At 45.8% G+C, this 21,156-nt stretch overlaps 1 protein-coding gene across 5 annotated transcripts in view; it reads left to right on the top strand.

Moving 5' to 3' along the window:
• HLCS (holocarboxylase synthetase) overlaps window positions 1-21,156 on the top strand; it is a 219,828-nt gene that overhangs the window by 57,093 nt on the left and 141,579 nt on the right. For all 5 annotated transcript variants that reach the window (XM_047720011.1, XM_047720016.1, XM_047720012.1 and 2 more), the window contains one exon: window positions 9,763-10,034. In XM_047720011.1, coding sequence (XP_047575967.1) covers window positions 9,763-10,034 — 272 coding nt within the window. The remainder of the gene's footprint in view (window positions 1-9,762; window positions 10,035-21,156) is intronic.

Here is a 21,156-nt window from a genome sequence, read left to right on the forward strand (position 1 = left end):
TGTGGGTAGTTTGTTCCGTTTTATTGTCACATTGTGTTGGCATCATATAGATAAGCCGTGACTTTATTCCCCATTCACTTGTTAGTGGGCATTTGGGTTGTGATTTTGGGCTATTGTGAGTGAAGTTATGCTATGACCATTCATGTATAAGTCTTTGTGTAGGTGTGTGTTTTTATTTCTCTTGGGTAAATACTTAGGAATAGATTTTCTGGGTCATATGGTAAGTGTATGTTTTATTTGGTAAGAACCTGCCAGATTGTTTTCCAGAATCGTACTATTTTTTAAAAAAAGAATTATTTATTTGAGAGAGAGAGAGAGCGCGCGCATATGCGCATCTGAGCAGGGACAGAGGCAAAGAGAGAGGGAGAGGGAGAGGGAGAGAAGTAGACTCCCCAACTGAGTGCAGAGCCCACTACGGGGCTCCATCCCACGATCCTGAGATCATGACCTAAGCCAGAATCAAGAGTTGGATGCTTAACTCACTGAGCCATGCCAGCACCCCACATGGTACCATATTATATTCACATCAGTGATCTCCGAAAGTTCCAGTTATCACTTCTTTGCCAAAACTAGATACTGTCAGAATTTAAAATTTAATCCTGTCTAGTGGGTGTGTAGTGGTAGCTCATTGTGGGTTTGATTTGGATTGAAAATGATGCCCAGCGGTTTCTCATGTGTTCATTGGCTAGCTGATGTTTTGTTTTGGGTTGTGTCTGTTAAAATCTGTTCATTGGTATTCTAAGTTGGATTGTTTGTTTTTTATAATTCTGATGTAAGAGTTCTTCTCACGGTATGGATTCAGATCTTTCGTCAGATCCATGTAGTGAGAATAGTTTCTCTCAGTCTGTCTTCTTTTCCTTTCTCTTAACAATATCTCTCGATGAGCAGCAATCCTTAATTTTAACGAAATCCAATCTATTATTTTTTTCTTTTATGGCCCATTCTTTTGATTTATCTGAGAAGGGCTTTACCTGTCCCGAGGTCAGAAAGTTTCTCTCATTTATTTTATTTTGGAAGTTCTATATTTGGGTCTGCAATTCCTTTCAAGTTTTGCAATCCCAGAAGGTATAATGATCACAGTTTTGTTTTGTCTTGTTTTTTGCATATAGATGTTCAGGTTGTTCCAGCACCATATCCTGAAAGATAGTCCATTTTCAAGTGAATTACCTCGGTGCTTTTGTCAAAAATATTTTGAATATGTATGTGAGGCTCTGATTCTGGCCTCTGTTCTGCTTCAGCATCTGTATCTATATGATAATATCATACTATCTGGATTGCTCCAGGTTTTGAATGTCTTGAAATCAGATAACGTAAGACTTCCAACTCTTTTCTTCCCCAAATTGTTTGGCCATTTTAGGTCTTTTTCATTTCTGTGCAAATTTTAGAATCAACTTATCAATTTCTACAAAAAAAAAGCCTGGGATTTTGATTGGGATTGCATTGAATCCGTAAATCAATTTGGAGAAGAATTAAAACCTTCTTAACAGTAAGGTGTTTCCTGATTCACGAACATGGTATATCTCTTCAATCTCTTCAATTATTTAGGGCTTTTAAAATTTTTAATTCAGGATTGTTTTGTAGTTTTCAATGTATGGGTCTGACACATTTTATTTAATTTATCCCTAAATGTTTCAGATCTATTGATGCGATTGAAAATGGTATTTAAAACAAAAGAAATTTCAGGGGCCCCCCGGGTGGCTCAGTCAGTTAAGTGGCTGACTAAGGCTCAGGTCATGGGCCCTGACCTGGGTACTGGGGGGATCCATGGCTCCCTGCTTCTCCCTCTGCCTGCCACTCCCTCTGCTTGTGTGTGCGCTTGCTCTCTCTCTGAAAAATAAATAAAATCTTTAAAAATAAATAAATAAATAAAAATTCAGACTCCAGGTACTCATTGCTAGTATATAGAAACACACCCAGTTTTTGTATATTGACCTTGTAGTTTGCAACCTTGCTAAGATCGCTTACTAGTCTACTACCTTTTTTGTGTGTGGATTCCTTGGGGTTTTCATGTCACGTGCAACATGCCCCAATAAGAAATAAAGCCATATTCACCTTTCTTGAGGTTGGCTAGTGTTTCCCTACTGCTGTGGCTAACTCAGAGGGCCAGCATTTATGTGACTATAAAACATTCTGTTTTTAGTTTCACTGGAATTGTATTCAGATAGCTTGAAATCTTAGAGAAGGATAAATACTAAATTCTTATGGTTTAAATGTTAACAAAGTAACACTAATTAGAAGGCTTTTATGAATTTCATTGTGGTGAAATTTGATAACAGTTGTTTTGTTTTCAAAAGGACTGATGTGGCTTTCAAAGATCTCAGATTTCTTTTTGAGGCTTATGTATCCGTATCAAGACCATCTTTTATCAGTGCCTTTTCTGCATTTTACCTCTTGGAATATATATAGTCTTCCCAAAAGAAGTGACATTTTTGCTACACTCTGGTAATTTAATTTAAAAAATTAGGTAGATTTATGGGTAGCACTTCCATATGGTGTTGGTGGTCATTAGGAGAGTTAAGTCAAAAATCATGAATTAATTCTTTCTTCCTGCATATGTTAGGGGCCACTTCTGCAGTAAGTCGTAACTTGAGTGCATCTGAGAGGACGTGTCAGGCAGGCTGGCATCAAACAGGTAGTAGCTTTGATGTGTTTTGGAACCAGAATTTTATTCCGCTCTCCAAGGGTGATGGGAGGAGGTGCCCAAGTGCATCGTCTGTACTCCGTTTTACTTGGTGACTTAAAGTTGTATTTCACTATAGCGGATATAAATACTTATGCAGGGTGCCTGGGTGGCTCAGTTGGTTGGGTGACTGCCTTCGACTCAGGTCATGATCCTGGAGTTCTGGGATTGAGTCCCGCATCGGGCTCCCTGCTTGACAGGGAGTCTGCTTCTCCTGACCTTTCTCCACTTAAGCTCTCTCTCTCTCTCAAAAAAATAAATAAAATCTTTAAAAAAAAAATAAATACTTATGAGAACTTTAGGTGGTATACAGTTATCTTTCATAAGAGGTTCCGGGTCTCCTTTTATATCTTTTAAATTACGTTTATTCTGAGTAATTTCCTTGGCTCTGGTTGAGTCTTGAGAGATTATGTGAGAGAGGCTAAGAACAAAACCCCGTGTGCCTTGCTTTCATCGATTTTATTTTGTATCTTCGAGCATCTCGGAAGTATTGCTCTCAGAAACAATTTGGAATATCCCTTTCGGGCTCAGGAGATGTAACAGTGATAATGTAATTCCTTGAGAATCTGGCTCCTGACTTGTATGCAGATTGGAAGAAGCAGTTCAATCTGACGGGGCAGGTTGATCCATTTTGCCAAAGGATGTGTGTATCTGACTAGTTTGAATGCATTTTTTAGGCGCTTCTCCTACTAGGTTGTTGTGTGTGCATACCCGTCCTTCTACCTGTCTCTATGCTGTGGTCCTATTTTTGAGCGGGTGTTCCTTGCGTATTTCTTAGATGAATGCTGTAGAGGTGGCCCATTGGATAATTCCCCATAGAGGAGATTCCCCACTTCTTCCCGTTCTGAAATTCCCATTCCCGTATTCTTTATTCCCATTCATTCTCCAGCCAGACACCCGGTACCAGCTGTTTCTTGTCGGTTTCATCGACTTTGAATGGAGATTAACATTGCCTGTTGCTGCCGAATAACCATGTAGTCCTCTGGTTGGGTTAATGAGAACTGCAGTTCGTTAAGAAATACTTGTTTTCCAGATTATTTTCCCTTTATTTTTGTGATTTAACCTATTCACTGATATGTGTCGTCAGCCTTTGTGGTGGCCTTGTGACATCTGACTGCCCTGGGGGACGTGATGAAGGCAATTCAGATCTGTTTGCTTTATGCCTTAATGGCATTGGCCAGAGTTGAAGGCCTTGGTTATGACTAATGGCCTGATTTGAGGTTTGGAAGTAGCTTAGTTCAGGCCGCTAAGATCGAATAGCGTGGACCAGGTGGCTTTTAAAGAACAGATATTTATTTCTCACGCTTCTGGAGTCTTCAGGTCTGAGATCAAGGGGCTGGCATGTTCGGTTCTGGTGAGAACCCTGTGTTGGGGTGCAGAGAGCTGTCTTTTCGCCATGTCCCTGCTTGGTGGAGAGGGTGGGGGATCTCTCTGGAGTTGCTTCTGTGAAGGGCCGTTCCCATATCCCATTCAGGAAGACTCTCTACCTGTATGATCTAATCACCTCCCAGAGGCCCCCACCTCCTTCTGGCATCACCTGGGGGATTTCAGTTTCACTGTGAATTCTTGGGGGGACACAAATGTTCAGTCCATAACAGAGAGTTACTTTTGTACGTTATGAATTCATTCTGTCTTCTTCCTCTAATAGAATTTATATCAACGAAATAACTGTGAACCGGGAATATTTGGTTTAAAATTTATCTTGAAGGGCGCCTGGGTGGCTCAGTAGGTTAAGCTTTTGCCTTTGACTCAGGTCATGATCCCGGGGTCCTGGGATCCAGCCCTGCTCCCTGCCAAGCAGGGAGCCTGCTTCTCCCTCTGCCACTCCCCCTGCTTGTGCGCTCTTTCTCTCTCTCTCAAATAAATAAATGAAATCTTAAAAAAAAATAAAATTTCTCTTAGTTCTTCATGCAAAGATGGAAAGTTAGAGCTGTAGCTTCCAGTGGCTCACTTCTGCTTGCCGTCTTCTGACAACTCTTCTGCTTCCTGTTCAGACAGAATCATTTCCTATTTTGCACTCCTCCTGGGTACTTTGCTTTCCCCTCTGGAACCGTCCTCTCCTGTTTTGTCCTAGCGTGCTCTTCTTGCTGTCCTCTCTACTGAGGTGTGAGCTCCTGAGCCAGTATTTCCCACTGTTTCTCTTTATATCTCCACCAGGGCCTCATTTGCAGTAGGGCAGTTACTGTGCTGCTTCATGTGCCCCTCAGATTCCTCTGCATCTGTTCCATGCACCTCTGTAGCTGAGTGTGTCTGGATAAAAGCACAGCATTGTGTCACCTGCTCGTTCTGAATTCAGAAACACTAACCTGGAGTGGACCCTGGACACTTCCACTTGCTCCTTTTATTTTCCCTGCTCTCCTCATTTTCTCAGTTTGCCTTCTCAAACCTCTTTCTTCCTTTTCACTCTTAGTTGATGATCTTGCTGTTTATTTATTGAGGAAAAAAATAGAAGGAATCTGAAGATGACGTCAACAGCCTTCAGCCCAGGACTCCTACCTACTCCCCTGCCGCCTGGGAGCAGAACAGTGGTAGCATAGATGAGTTCCCAGGGCTGTCTTGGATGGCTGTGCAGCCAGCGGGCGTGAGGGAGGGCTGTGACCCAGTGGGGAAGCAGCCTGGTGTCTCCAGTGGGGATGTGACCCCTGTGTACCCAGTGTGTGAGGGCTCTGCTGCTGAAGTTGACCTCTCTGCTTCAGCGTCGGGATCCAGCGCTCACCTGTTCACCTGTTACCTTTCTGGGTTAGACCATTCACATCATCATTAAAACACATGCTGTTATTTCTCTCGTTTAACCAAACCATACCTGTTTGGAGGCTCCCTTCCTCTCTGTAGCCACTATGCCAGTCTTTTTTTTCCCTTAGAGGAAACTCGTTGCCAAAGTTTTTAGTTCTTGGAGTCTGTGGTTTCTTTCCTCCCGCTGTCAGGCTTATCTGTACCTGATGGGCTCTGCTTTGCAGAGTCCAGTGGGAACTGCTCAGCCCTCTTCTTACTGCCCTGCCATCATCTTCCTGTCTTCTTGCCACCCGTGGAACCCGGCCCTGGGATTCCCAAGACCCTCCTGCACCCCTATACACTCACGCTTGATTTTCCTTTGCAGACTCCTCCTCGTCTCCCTGACATCTAAACATTGACACCCGTCGTGGATTGAATTTTGTTTCCCCACAAAGGTACATTGAAGTCCTAATCTCCAGAACCTGTGATGTGTCCTTCTTTGGAAATAAGGTCTTTGCAGGCCTAATCCAGTTAAGATGAGGTCACTAGGGCTGGCCCTAATCCAATATGGCTAGTGTCCTTTGAAGAAGACGACAAGAGGCACAGAGGGAGCCACGGATTGCCAGCAACACCAGAAGCCAGGAGAGAAGCCTAGGACGGATTCTCTCCTGGAGGCTTCAGAGGGAGCGTGACTCTGCCGACACCTTGACTTTGGACTTCTGACCTCCAGGACTGTGAGAGGATAGATTTCTGCTGTCTGAGCCCCCCGACTTTAGGGCAATTTTAGCGGCAGCCCCAGGAAACCGGTGCAACCCCTCTTTTCACCTACGGTCACTCCCTCATTGCTCTCAGCCTGTTTCCTGCCTTCAAAGTATCATCCGCAGTCTGAAGATCCCCAAATTTATGTCCTCGGTGTGGACCTCGCCCCCAAAATCCCTGACTCTGTCCTACTGCTTATTCCCTGCCTCTGTGCGTTTCTAACCAGGGTCTCGAACGTGACGTGCGCAGAACCGGCTCTTCCCGTCCACGCCTGCTCCTTCGCTCCTGTCTTGGTGCTTCGGGTGGCTGTCCCTCTCCTTCCAGGTGCCACGGTCCGAAGTGTTGGGCTTATTTATTTATTTATTTTTAAAGAGAAGCCTGCATTTCCTTGTTTTACATACAAAGTTGGCTGAATTGGTGGCTTGGGCTCATTTTTGACTCCCTGTTTCCTCTGACATCCCGAGGGTGGTCTGTCAGTCAGTCTTGCAGCCTTTACGTCAGTCGCAGGCTACTGTGACACCTGTCCAGGTGTTGGCATCTCCCTCCCGGGAGCTCCGCAGTCATCCTGGCTGGTGTCTGCTTCCACGTCCCCCTCTTGATCTGCGCTCAGGGCAGTTTGCTGGAGTGAGTGATCCCACGGTGACTGATCGGGAGGTCACCACGCTCCCTTTTTTGAAGCCTCCAGGGCTCCTCGTTGCCCCCAGAGTGGAAACCCCAGTCCCCACTGTGGCCCTTCAGGCCTTGCGCAGCGTGGGTGCCCCTCCGGCCTGTCCTCTGGGCTCCTTGGCTTCCTCGTGGCTTGCTCTGTGTTCCGGGCACTTCCCTCCCTCATGATGCACCCCTTGGAGCCTCTACATGACTAAAGAGCCGTGAGCTTGTATGGGTTATGTTGTCCCACCCTCCTCTCCTCCCTCCCACTGGGGTTCGTCTGTCCTCCCCACGATGGCCTTCCTCCAGCACTTCTTATCTGTCTTCTCTGCGTATCATCTCTCCTTGGCACTCGTGACTGTCTGGCATTCTATGTATTGTGCCGATGAATTTTTTAAAAATGATCTGACTCCCATGCTAGAATATAAGCCCTTTGAGGATGGGAACTTTGGCGCCTTTGTTCATTACTGAACGTCAGAACTTATGAAAATGTCTGCCATATGGTAGGCACCCCAGAATATCATAACATTTGTCGCATGAATGGATTGACAAAACATTTTGGTTGAATCTGATATTTTTATAACAGTTAATGTTTATTTTACCATTTCTGTATTTTGTTTTACCTTTTTTTTTAACCTTTTAAAATTTTTTTAATAGATTTTATGTATTTGAGAGACTGAGCGTGTGTGTGAGTGGGGGGAGGAGCCAAAGGGGAAGGAGAAGGACGAGCAGACTCTGTGCTGAACACAGAGCCCCACACGAGGCTTTATCTCATGACTCTGAAATCATGACCTGAGCCAAACGCAAGAGTTGGTCGCTTAACCAACTGAGCCACTCAGGTGCCCCTGTTTTGTTTTACTTTTAATTACGATAGTTTTAAAATGTAGAGAAAAATAGAATAGTGTAACAGATATCCCAAATATGCATGGGCTGAATTTAACGGTTATTAGCATTTTGCCTTATTTGCTTTATTTGTTCTGGGGGTAAAGCACAGATACCGTGACACATACACATTTCTGACATTAAGACTATGTTTCTAAGCCACCACGGTCCCGTGATCACGCCTGCTGAACCTGACAGTGAACCTCTGTTGTCTGAGCCTCACTGTCTGGATTCACATGTCTTATTGTCTCAAAATGTCTCTTCCAGCTCCACTGTTCAAACCAGAGTGCGGTGAGGAGCCACTCATTGCATTTGATCGAGTCTTTTGCCGTCTCTCCTCCTGCAGACTTGCACCCCCTTCTACCCCTGGGGCCCCTGTAATGTTGACTTGCCCATTTGTTCTGTGCCATGTCTCACCTTCTTGATTTCTTCTGATTCCTTCCTCCCGACGTTATTTAACTTGTTCTTCTGTCCTCTGTATGTTTCGCCAAGCAGAAGTGAGTTTTAGGGGCGCATGGGTGGCTCAGTGGGTTAAAGCCTCTGCCTTCAGCCCAGGTCATGATCCCAGGGTCCTGGGATCGAGTCCCGCATCACAGGCTCTCTGCTTAGCGGGGAGCCTGCTTCCTCCTCTTTCTCTGCCTGCCTCTCTGCCTACTTGTGATCTCCATCTGTCAAATAAATAAATAAAAATCTTTAAAGAAAAAAAAAAGAAGTGAGTTTTAGTGGTGCGCTAGTTGAATTTAGCTCAGTGAAATTTCATCTTGGAAGCTGCTTCTCTGTGGCCACGTGCACCTTTGGGGCATACCCTTGTGCTAGCCGAAGGGCACCTTTTGTCTTCCGAAAGGCCCGGCGTTTGCCAGGTGGAGGTGACCTAACAGCCTGGATCTGTGTTTACTGTGACTGTCTGATCTTAATACATTTGGTGTTGGCCTCTTGTGGTGATGACTCCCCTGATCCCCCAGTTTCCTGGTTTCCCACCTCCTAGCCTACTCCGGAGGGAGGTCCTCCAGGGCCTAAGAGGAAGTTACAGCCTTCTGGGAGGCTCCAGGACCCCTTCTTGTGGTAGCGATAAGAATAGAGAGCTCCATTCTGGGCGAGGCAAGGTTTCTGGTAGGTTCTGCCTCCCTCCCAACCCCCTGGACCCGTATTTGGACAAAGAGAAAGCAGCTGTTGGGTTCCCCATCATTTCCCCATGGGAAAGTCACGTTCCCCGCTGCTGGTGCCCTGTCAGTGGCTGGTGGGGGTCAGCTTGTCTAGGAGGAGAGGTAGAGGTCCTCCAGAGTGGGACAGCGAATGCTCCCGTCTTAGTCCCTTGTCTTCTGTGATTCTTGTCACGGGCATTTTACAATATTTCCCCAACTAGTATAATGAATTTCCTTAAGGCGTGAAAGTTTAAAGCTGTACATTTTCTGCAAAAGGCACAGACTAGAGAATTACTGATGAACTCCAGACCTGGAGAAGACTTTTAAGGATTTGGGGTATTATGTAAGATAGAAAGTTTAATAAGGTGCTGTATGTATTTCTTTGGATTGTGGCTTCTGAACAATTTACCATTGACTCTTGAACAATGTGGGGATAAAGGGACTCCCCTCCACCCCGCCCTCCACCAGTGCTGCCGAAAATCCGCAGCATATAACCTCGACTCCCCGAAAACATATAATCTTGACTCCCCTAAAATATATAACCTTGACTCCCCGAAAACTTAACTAGCCATAGCGGACTGTTGACCAAAAACCTTACCAGTGGCATAAACAGTCGATTAACATGCATTTTGTGTGCTGTGTGTATTCTGTACAGTATCCTCACGAGAAGGGAAGCTAGAGTAAAGAAAAGGTGATGAAGAAAAGGGTAAGAAAGAGAAAATACATTTACAGCCCTGTGTACCGTATTTATCGAGAAAAGCCTGTTGTGTACACTTACTGTCTGCTGTATGATAGCACAGACATCCAGAATATGTTCCCGCAGCTCTTACTGATCATGACTTAGGAAGCACTTACATTACCGAAATGGCGTTTTAGGGAAAGGCTACCATCTCCTCATGTACTGCCGAATTACAACCTTTTCATTTCTTTCTAACACAGGAAATCCAGGCTCCTCTTCGGCGGTGGCTGAGGAAGCATGCAGATCCTGAAGGAGTCATAAAGTCCAGCAAGCTCTCCCTTAAGTTTCTTTCATCCTACACGTCTGAAATGGAAATCACGCCATCTGCTCTACCCGTGGTGACTGACGTGCAGGCCTTCTCTTCGGAAAATTTTAACCTAGACATCTACCGACAGAATCTGCAGACTAAGCGACTCGGAAAAGTGATTCTGTTTGCCGAAGTGGCGCCAACCACGATGAACCTTCTAGACGGGTAAGTTCTGGCCAGATATTGTGCACCTGTTGGAGGAGCCCAGTGGCGTTGACTGTCCCGTCTGGCCAGTGCTGGGGGAGAAGGGGTAGAGGTGAAGGAGAACTCTCAGTGAGCCCATTAGCAAGGGGGAGTACCCTTGTCCTAGAGGGGTAAAATGTAGGAAGAAAAGCTTAAAAATGTTCCTTGATCCCAGGTTTGTATTTGAAAGCAAGGGGATTTTGTGTCTTGTGACCTCTTCCCTTAGTGGTTGGCCTTGCAGATGATCCTTGGAGAAAACTACGGAAAAATATCTTTAAGCAGTGGTGTTATTACTCAGGCCATCATTTTATTTTTGTGTTGTCGTAATCAGCATTCAACACTTAGTGGAAGATGTTTTGTGGGGGCATTCGGACAAGGTATTTCAACAACACACGAGCTGTGTTCGACTGAAACGAATCGGAAACTTTGTACTTTTGGAAACCCATTTTGATATGTTCCCTATCCAGTATGTTTTGCAGGCACTCTCTAATCCAGTTTAAATATTGGAGATTTATTCTGACTGAGTTATCTTTCTTACTTCTTCTGTTTCATGGACTTTGGTTAAAGTTTAAAAAATGGCAAACAGATGAAAGGAATTTTAGTCTTAAATTAGTATTAACCAATATTCCTTTTTGAGATAGTTAGTTTAAAAAGTTGGCTTATAGAGGGAGTGAATAAAAAAGGCATCTTCCTGGGATGCCTGGGGGGCTCACTCATTGGGTGTCTGCCTTCAGCTCGGGTCGTGATCCCGGGGTCCTGGGATCGAGCCCCGCATTGGGCTCCTGCTCAGCAGGAAGCCTGCTTCTCCCTCTCCTGCTCCCCATGCTTGTGTTCCCTCTCTCACTGTGTCTCTCTTTATCAGATAAATAAAATCTTTAGGGGAAAAAAAAAAAGCATCTTCCTTCAACATGGGACTAAAATTTCAGGAATGTAAGACCCCCCCCCCCGCAAAACCCTACTGGATTCACAGTTTCCGGGCATTTTCACTCATGGACTGTACAATTAGATGCAGACATAATTCACCATAGGGAAATATTTTGGTCTTTCTTAGTAATTTCTGGAATTTGATAATATGTTGACATGGAATGATGAGATCAGCTTAGAATTTTCTTGACTGTTATCCTCAAAACCATGGAGCAAGCGGTTTTGTGTGACTAGTGTGTAGAGAAGGCATTCGTGGAGCGGGGTCTGTGGAGCGAGGTGGGTATAGCGGGAGGGGATGGGAGCCGTGGTCGCGAACAGTTCTTGTTTGCGGTGTTATTTTGTGTTGTCATAGGTACTTTTTTTTTTTAGCGTTCCCTCCCTCTCCTGCCTCTCCTCCTACCCGGTCCCCTGCCCTCCTCTGAGAAGGAGGAAGCCTGTGTTTGTATATGGAAGAATCATTACTTGTGGCCGTGAACTCTGTGATAATCCGTTGTTGCCCAAGAGAACACCATTTGTATTGAAAAGGTGACCTATTATCATCATATTTTCCAAATAAAAAATCAGATGTGGCATTTGACATAAGATTTTGGAAGATCAAATTTTGATGGAGAAATATTGGCACATCATGGGACGCCTGGGGGGCTCAGTTGGTTAAGCGTCTGCCTTTGGCTTATCATGATCCCAGGGTCCTGGGATTGAGCCCCATGTCAGGCTCTCTGCTCAGCAGGGAACCTGCTTCTCCTTCTCCCCCTCCCCCAGCTCGTGCTCTCTCAATTTCTCTCTTTCTCTCAAATAAATAAAAAAAAATCTTAAAAAAAAAAAAGAAAGAAAAACGTTGTCACTTCTTGGCCATGGTTGTTGGGCAATAAGTGAAGAACATTTTATGTTGGGACGATCTTGAACCACCGGATCAACGGTCTCTGAGCTCGTGTAGTAGGCAGTGATTATGAAGCCGGCTGCCAGCCTTGAGTGCGTGGCCCGTCCCCTGGCCCGTCCCCTGTGTTATCAGACGGTTGCGTTTCCTTACATGCTGGTGAGCACTTGTTTTAGGATAGAAAAAAAATGCTGTGTAAATACACTGCTTTAGCATCCTTGAACAGTGGTAAGTTCCTTTTTGATACTGAACTTTTGTTTTTTTTTTTTAAACATTCTGTCTTAGGCAACTTAAGTCTGTAAAAGTGTATAGCTGAGCAGGACAATAGCAGAGTCAGAACCTTCTGTAGGATTATGAGTTTTTATTTTTACAAAAGAGGAAAATATTTTGGCTTTTCCAAGGGCATTTAGGAAGCGTCTTTGTCTCTCTTCTCGCCTGGTCTCTGTAAAGCATGGAGAATGAAATAGCTTTGATGATTAATGATTAATCCCTCCGCTTGGCGCAGAGCTGGTCCCACCTAAATAGTGGCTGTTCACCTAAACGTACAGATGTCCTCTTCCACGGCTCGCATGGCTTCCTTCCGAACTCGGCGAGATAAAGTTACTCACTGCAGCCTCGTGCGTCAGCAAGCCTGCCAAGCAGTGCCCGGGGTGGGGTGGGGTGGATGGGCTGTAGCCTTTTTTAGGAGAAGGAACTTGAAGAGGTCACCTTGATGCTGAAAACTCAGTTGTCCACAAAGGGACCATGAAATGGATAAATGAAACATAGGGCTTATTCCTTTCAAAGAATAAGACCAAGACCATTTCTTTTCTTCTTCTTCTTCTTCTTCTTCTTTTTAAGATTTATTTATAAGGGCACCTGGGTGGCTCAGTGGGTTAAGCCTCTGCCTTCGGCTCAGGTCATGATCTCGGGGTCCTGGGATCGAGCCCCATATCGGGCTTCCTGCCCAGCGGGAAGCCTGCTTTCCTCCTCTCTCTGTCTGCCTCTCTTCCTAGTTGTGGTCCCTCCTACTGTCAAATAAATAAATATATTTAAAAAAAAAAGATAAGATTTATTTATATATTTGAGAGAGAGAAAAAGAGTGTGAGAGAGCAGAGGGGAGGGGCAGGGGGAGAGATAGAGAGACTGCAGAAAGACTAGCAAACTCTGCACTGAGTGGGGAGCCTGATGCGGGACTTGATCCCACGACCCTGAGATCATGACCTGAGCCAAAGTCAAGAGTCAGACTCTTAACTGACTGAGCCACCCACGTGCCCCAGAACAAAACCATGTCTCTAGCTCATATTATATTTGATCCCACGTGGGCTCTCCTCCTGGAAGCACAGTCTCTTGTGGTAATGATAATAATAATAATAATGACGTTAATAATAATAGCAGCTAACATGTATTGAAAGCTTTTCTCTTCCAGACACTGCTTCAATATACTTTACATGTATTGACCAGATTCATATGGTATTTTTTAGTGCCTAGGGTCACCAGAGTCCAACTCTAGTATCATACCAGCATGTGGAAAGCTACGTATCAGAATTTACCATATACGGAAGTGATTCTGTGAACCGACCACATCCATAGGCCCGTTATGCAGAACAAGAATTTCCAAAAGCATGTCCTGGGTTTGAACTCCATGCATGTTTCTGTCTTTGTATCTGTCACTTCTGTGGCTCTTTCCTCGGGGTCTGGAATAGAAGTAAAATTTAAGTTAGATAATAGATCTTATTATAAAGTTTCCAAAATCTTTTTTCTCTGGCTCTCCCACCTACCTGTGGGGACTTGTGGCAGCTAAAAATTGGGAGTTCTTTTCCTAAGAAGGGAGTGGGAAGTCCGCCGTGGGGAACAGCCAGCAACGTCTGCCACAGTCCCAAATATCCGTGTTGTAGCTGCCCCTCACTCCCCCCATCTGAAACTCTCACCCCTCCTCCAGGAAGGCAGCGCTACCAGACTGCTTGTTTACTTCCTCTTGAGCAGATTCAGGATCTCTGGGGATGGAACCTTCTTTGGCGGTCTCCTACTTAAAACAGACGTGTCCTCTGCCCCTGGCTGCAGGGGCTGAGATGGGGACCGTGGAATCTCCCGGGGCAGGGAGAGGAAGGACGCCCTCCACAGGTGCTAGGTAGGTTTCCTGGTCGTGCCCTTGGGCCTGGTGTCTTGGGGTTGTGACTTTGCCTTTTGGGAGGGTCTTGAACTCTAACACATTGAGTTGTGCATCAGAGGGATGGCCTTCTGACACCCACTCTCAGTGAGGGTTTGGGGGTTCTAAGTGTTATTGTTCTTAGGGTGAAATGACAGTCTTTTTGGTCAGCCTTATGGTTTCTGAAGAGATAGAAGTTTCTGAAAACTTTGGTAGGCCTTGAATGGTTCTGTGTGAATAACCAACAAAGCTCTTACCAGGAGTTGAGATTTTTAGCCTAAAAACTCTGGTCTTTTAATGGCCCTGATACTCTGCCCAACCCCTTCTCTCTCAGTCAGATGGTGGGTCCCTTGGCTGAATGAAACCGTGCCAGGGGTGATCCCTTGATGGCATCTTTGGCGCATGGCTGTGGGCTGTCCGTGGCGAGGCGTCCCGTCTTCCCACCTGTGGGTGCTGCCGGCACCGCCCAGAGGCTCCAGTGCAGCCTGCTGGTGGCCGGCCGCTTGTCTGATCTGTTTTCTTTTCCATCCTTTGAGCCCAGCTCCTGGGGAGGTCGTGTCTCTTACAGGGAACTTTGCTGAGAGTGTCAGGGATGGAAACACTGTTCTCGTGAGTGTTCCGAGCTGGTCCCTCTGATGGTATCACTTCTAACAGCTGCACGGTCTTCCTCCCAAGCTCTAGAAAGCCAGGCTCCTAGCAAGTGCTCTGCCGCTGTTTGACGGGAGCCGTGTCCACTTATGAAACTTCGAGGCGTATGTTCTCGTCTACCGTTCCCTGCCCCGATGACCCTCCCTCTCAGGCTGCATTTCTTGTGACATGCGAGAGACTGGAGCCTCGATACACTCCATCCAGGTACCAGCCTCTAGGTCGGTTAGGATTAGACAGGCATCCATCCATGTCAAAGTGTTTCAAACTGGTTTGAGCCTTAGGGTTATTTCTCTGTCCCATAAACCAGAGAGGCCGAGATGGGCAGCCCAGGGTCGGCCAGCGTGCGGCCCACCCTGTCAAGGATGCAGCTGAGTTCCTCGGCCCCCCTCAGCAAGTGGTACCCCCGACATTTATGTTCTCGTCTTAGCCAGCACTCGGGAGGAGGGGTGAGAAGGGTGTGGCTCCACTCTTAGGACTCCTTCCAGAAATTGCTCATGACATTTTTGTGTATGTTCTCGGGCTGGGATTTAAGCACAGGACCATATCCACCCACAAAGAAGGCTAGGAAATAAATGTGGTCTTTCTACTCAGCATCCATGAATCCACCAAAAATCGGGGTCTGAACGCTAGGGAGGAATGGAGAACAGATACGGAGGAGAATTAGAAGCCTTTGTCCCAAGCATGTACTTTTTATTAGTCAGACTGTTCAGAAAGATAGCTGGAGACCTTTAAATAGCATTCACGTCGTGATAGCCCCAGTGCCTCCAAGATCTAACATTGTGGCTGAAAACAGTTACTCGAATACTCACGCTGATTCTGTCTCACCGCTTACTCGGTGCCATTAGAGGTATTTTTCTTAGGTCACTAGTGCAAATCTAGGGCGATCTGGAAATTTCTCTCCCGACAGACAGTTTGGAGGGCACCGTCTGTTCTTCTTTGGCTACACACCCAGCTAAGCTACCGTGGCCCTGAGACAGACGGTGAAAGCTTTCATCTGATCTCCAGGTATGAAAGCAGGCAGGGGCGGGAGCCCTGCGCCACCTCCCCTCTGCCCCTGAGCTGGGAATGTTAAAGGTGTTAGTAAACTGGGAGAGGGGCAGGAGCTGGGGGGGAAGGGAGCAACCAGGGGAGATAAGGGAGCTGCTTGCTAGCAACTAGATCAAGACACTGGAAGGGCCTGTGGGCTCCCCCTCACCATGTCAGCGAGCGCTGGTCCCCCAGTAGTCACATTTGGCTCAGCTGCCCACCGGGCTGATGAGGACGCGTGATTTCACCCCATGTTCCTGCTCCAGTTGTGCTCCCTGGCATGTGTTTCTGACCCTGAAATATGTTTTCTACTGTGTCGTCATGGTAACCTTTTGGATGCGATGCTGGCTTTGATTGCCATTCGACACCTTTCTTTTTCCTTCTGCCCAATTTCCTGGTAGGTTTTTCTGTGACCAGTTAGCTCAGCTAGTTGGATGGAGTCCTAAGGACATGGGCTCAGTACTGCATCTGGGCCAGTGAACTTTACTGTGTCCCCCGGTCACATCCTACAGCTGTGCACCCCGGAAGCTGTTTGCAGATGTGAGCTACAGGTGATGGCGGGGGTCTGCACCAGTGGGGGCGAAGGGTTAGCACCATCCATCGCTTGCATGGAGAGATGTGGTGTGGTTGGGAAACCACCTTCTGTCCCATCTTGTGACAAGTCTCTGCTATGGGGAAGGCATTAGACTAGGCTGTAGAGCGAGAGCTTGGGAATAACTGAGTCACGATAATTTTGGAGTTGTCCCTTATTAGATTTTGACACATATCATCTTTTTTGATGACTTTTACTGAATCGCTGCCAGATATTGAAGTAACGTGTATGTGAAGCCATGGTTTGTGGGGAGGCAGATGGCCACAGACTTGTTTATACTGATTTCCTCCGCATACTTATATATCCTCAGTAAACAGACCAAGGGCAGACTCTTTTTTATTTGTAAAGAATAATATAGATTTCCTTATTAAATACTTTTTTTTTTTTTAATATTGTTTAAGTCCCTTGATTTCTTCGGCTTAAGTTTGCCTTCATTCATAGAGTGTTTATGGCGTACCTTCTCTATGCCAGGCACTGTGTTAGGCTCTTGAGGGAGAATGATGGAGAAGGGTGCCCTGGGCCTTACAGTGCATTGGAAGAATCAGCCTACAGTGCACATTCAGCTCGGACACGTTGTGTGCACCCTTCTTGTTCTGAGTGTGAGGGGTTTGGGAAGAGAGAAGTGTGCAGTCGGTAAGGTGATAGAGGGAAGGAAATAGACTGATCAGTGACTTTCCTATGAGCCGTTACTGTGTGTCAGTCATCATTCCTGATGCCATAAATCTCCCGGTCCGGTAGGGAAAATGCTGGAACTGAAGATTTTATCACCATCTAGCTCTGTAACTATGGCAGTATCCTTTCCCTGGGCCTTGCTCTCCTCAGCTGTGAGATCCGGGGCGCTGGACACTCTCATGATCGGGTCATCTTCTCGGGTCTGCCTCTTTCAGCAGCCAGCCTCTCCCCAGCACCTCTGGAGGGCTGAAATGGTTTTGGCAATTAGGCTCCCTTCGCATGGGAGATAGTGGACTTTTGCGAGCAAAGGGAACGAAGAGGAAAAACAATCCCAGCACAACATTTTTGAAAATATTTGGGGGGAAATCGCACTGGGGAGAATGGCCACCATCATTTGAGAAAGAGTATTTTTGTTTCAGAATTTGGGGCCCGTGCTCGCTTTTCGCCTCTCTGCATGTGTGTCCGCTCAGTCCCAAATATCTGTCTCCCCCTTTCTGCTCTTCTCGTTCTGCTCCCCTAACCCGCTCTCCTGCGCGCCCTCCTCCCCTGAAGTCGAGGCCTGAGAGACAGAAATTGGGCTGGAACTAATTTAATGGCTGAGTGACCTCACAGTAGAGAAACAGCCGGATCCTAATAGGGGTCTTTGTCTACATTTCCACCCTGGCTGGTAGCATGCCAGTCAAGAGTCAAGCGAGAGACACAGGTGGAAGCGATTAGACCTGTCATAAGGTTTGAAAAATTGATTCTGGAGGCGAAGTGAATAGATTGAACTTGACAGTGTTGTCCTAAAGATTCTAAGGGAAAATTCTGTAGTTTAATTTGAAATCCCTTGATTATTCATTAGCTTTCCAGATGGCTTTTGTTGATGTTTTACATATTAATGCCTGTATTGTGTTATTGGTGTACTCTTAATGTGCACACAGGTAATGAGCGAAGAATAAATATAAGGGCAAGTGTCCCAAATTAATGGGATGTTGGTGTAATTGTGAAATAAAGGGTTTTTAAGAAGTTGATTGCTTTGGCATAATTAGTGTGAGCTTTTTTTTTTTTATAGGCCAATTTGATACTTTTAAAGTGAAAATTATTGGAGAATTTTAAAGAAACCTTCATTTTAATGTTTACTTCTAAATTGAGGTTTCGAATATAACTCCAGCCTTTCACTCCAGAGGTCACGACTGAAGGGCTGACTCTTCTGGCAAGTTCTCCATCAAATGCCTTTTTTTTTTTTTTGCCCCAATTCAACACCTGAATAAGTTAACCTTTCACATGCCAAGCTCCTGGAATTGAATTATGAAGTGGCCCATTATTTTCCCAGAGATGCCTCCCCATTAATTTCTAGTGCTTTAGGATGTTGGCTTTCACGTCCTGTAGCTGATTTTTTTTCTTTTTAACTAGGGTGAACTCATTGCACGGTGTGCCATTTTGTAGTAGTGACAGCATGTGCTCTAGAGGGCAGCTTCATTAGAATTGGACCTTCTTTGTCTTTCTCCTACCGTTAAGCACATTTAGCAGTTGGATAACCTGAAGCATCCCAGGTTTTACGGTTCAGAAGAGTGAGGGAGAAGGTCACTGTCCGGGGAAGCCACGTGAGCGGTGAAAATCAGGTTTCGGGGCACACAGGGCGGGCTGCCCAGCCATGGCGGGGTTTCTGCCACGCACCCCACCCAGCAGAAGCTCTTCGTCGGGTGCCTTCTCCCAAACACATAGCACAGTCCTTCCGTGTTCTTGGTGGTGGTGCTTTAATCTCTTGAGGGTATACCAGATTTCCAGGGGAAAAAAAACAAAAAAAAAAAAACCAAAAACAAAAAACAGAACAAAATCAGACAAAACCACAAACAAAATCCCTAGACACGATGGTAAGGTATCCATTGTGGGAAGTATTTGCAGAAACACTTAGTTCCCCATGGTTCACTCCCTTCTGATTACTGAGGATAGACTCTTGGTTTGACCTAGGGTCTTAGATCTTGGGATGGGGTATTCCTGTCCTGGGTTGGAATTCCACTTCTGCCTTTTACTACTTGAATGACCTTGGGTAAATCAGAAACCACGCAAGCCACCCATTTCCTCATCCGTGCGATGTCCCTGGTCCCAGGCTCTGCTTTCTTCTTCATTTTTTCTTTTTAAATTTAGTTGCTCAGCTGATTTTTCTTCAGCACCAGCCGTGTGCAGGCCTTTGCAGTGGGCTCTGGAACCGGTGAGGAAAGACAGCAGACACGGGAGACCTTCCTTCCAGGGGCCTGCATCTGCCCCAGGATCTGGGGAGGAGGTACTGAGACTCGTCTGCAAAGCTCCCAGCACAGAGAGTGCATGCTGATCGCTATTCTTTAAGCTTCAGAGTCATTCATTGTTTCTTTTGAGCTCTTCGGTGGCAGTGCCATGAGTGTCTGTGAAACAGATCAGCATTGTCTTTGCCCCCTATTGTAATACGTGTTTTCTTGGGGTGGAGTTTTTGCAGAAGGTTTTGGCAGCTTTTTCTCGTCATGCAAGAAGCATGAAGGCTCATCACGAGTTACTTTTTTTGCCAGCAATGGGTTGTTTTAGTCCAGCTTTTCTTGAAAGTTGAGAAAACACAGTCTGTTGTCTGTGTTTGTGTTACCCTTAAAATATGTGGCACCAGTAACCCCCCGTTTTAAATCAAATTTATTCTTTTTTGAAATCTTCACAATTTATCGCTTGCACAGATAACAGTAGGCATTTGCAAACAGCCAGAATTTTGACTCCTTGAACATTTTCATCGGTCCCACATCTTCCTTGAGCCCCCAGACCTCTCGCACTGGTTGGACGTGCCTGCGTTTGATGTCGCGCGATGGTCCTGAGTGGCGTTAAACACCTCACATGCTTCCTACTCTGCAGAATGGCTTGCTGGATACTGTACTTGACATTCATCTTGCCAGATGCCTCTGTTATTTCGAACGAGTGATAAGATAGGGGAATATAATATTACATTACAATATTACAATAATAAATACTCTATTTCACAAAGGGGAATAAAGTACGGTTTGGGGCTGGGAAGGCCTCCAGTTAAGACGGTGGTAGCCCATTCCCAACTTGTTTCTCTCAGTTCAGATGGGTCTTAGCCAGAAAGCCGAGGGCTGGCTGCCGTTGAGACGTGGGCATGTCCTGTGATGGTTGGGAATGTGTTCACTCTCAGTTACTGAGTGCGGAGGAGTGCTTTCTTAGCGACGTGTCCTGGGAGGGCCCAGAGTGGGCGGACGAGAAATCTGGCTTACACTGGGCAGAGCACCCCGGGATAGTGACAGCATCACAGGCCCCCGAGCATCGTTGGCAAATTCCATGACTTCTCATCTTAAAATAAGCAAACTGTCGTGATGCCCCCTCATGGGAATGGCACTCACGTTGAGAGGGTCAGAGGGAGGGGTGAAATGGGGAGCCCTTGTCCGACATGGAGTGGGTGAGGGGTGCTCTCTCCAGATGGGGACTGCTGACAGCCGCCTCCTTGGAAACTGCAGAAATGAAGATTGAGAATGTGTCCCCATGTTCTCGTGCCAGAAAAAATGCATGACAAGAAAGCAGCAGTTTGAAAACTTGGTCATGTGACAACATGGACAGGACATCTTGTTAACGAGAGAAGTCAGACGGAGAAAAATTAAGCATTCTGTGCTATCATTTCTGTGTAGAATCTAAAAAAGCCAGAACAGAGGTAGAATGGTGGGGGTGGGGGGCCAGAACAGGTGTTGTATAAGGGCACAGGTTTGCGACGAGAAGTCCTCAAGCTCTCAAATAAGTCCTCATGACCTAATGCACAGCACAGTGAACGGAGACAACAGTACCATATTGTAATCGTCAAACTCGCTTCAAGACTAGAACCTAACCACTCCAACCACTGAAAAGAAAGGATTAGTAATGTGAGGGGCACCTGGGTGGCGCAGTCAGTAAAGCGTCTGAGTCTTGATCTCAGGGTTGTGAGTTCGAGCCCCGTGTTGGGCATGGAGCCAACTTAAGACAATAAAATGAAACAAAACAAAAAAACAGAAATGATAAGTAATGTATTAGAGGTGCCAGTTATCGCCACGATAGCAATCATACTGCAGTATATCATTGTATCAAATTAACATCGACATCTCCGGTTTATATACTGTCTTATGTCCAATATACTTCAGTTAAAAAAAGTGAAACTCAGTTCATGAATTAACATTGGTTTCTACGTGGAAAAATTTTAAATATTCTTCAAATTTCGTGTTTGTGATCATTCAAGTATGGCCACTTACCCGAATACACG

The sequence above is a fragment of the Lutra lutra genome, chromosome 1 (assembly GCF_902655055.1).
Source record: "Lutra lutra chromosome 1, mLutLut1.2, whole genome shotgun sequence".
NCBI classification, from domain to species: domain Eukaryota; kingdom Metazoa; phylum Chordata; class Mammalia; order Carnivora; family Mustelidae; genus Lutra; species Lutra lutra.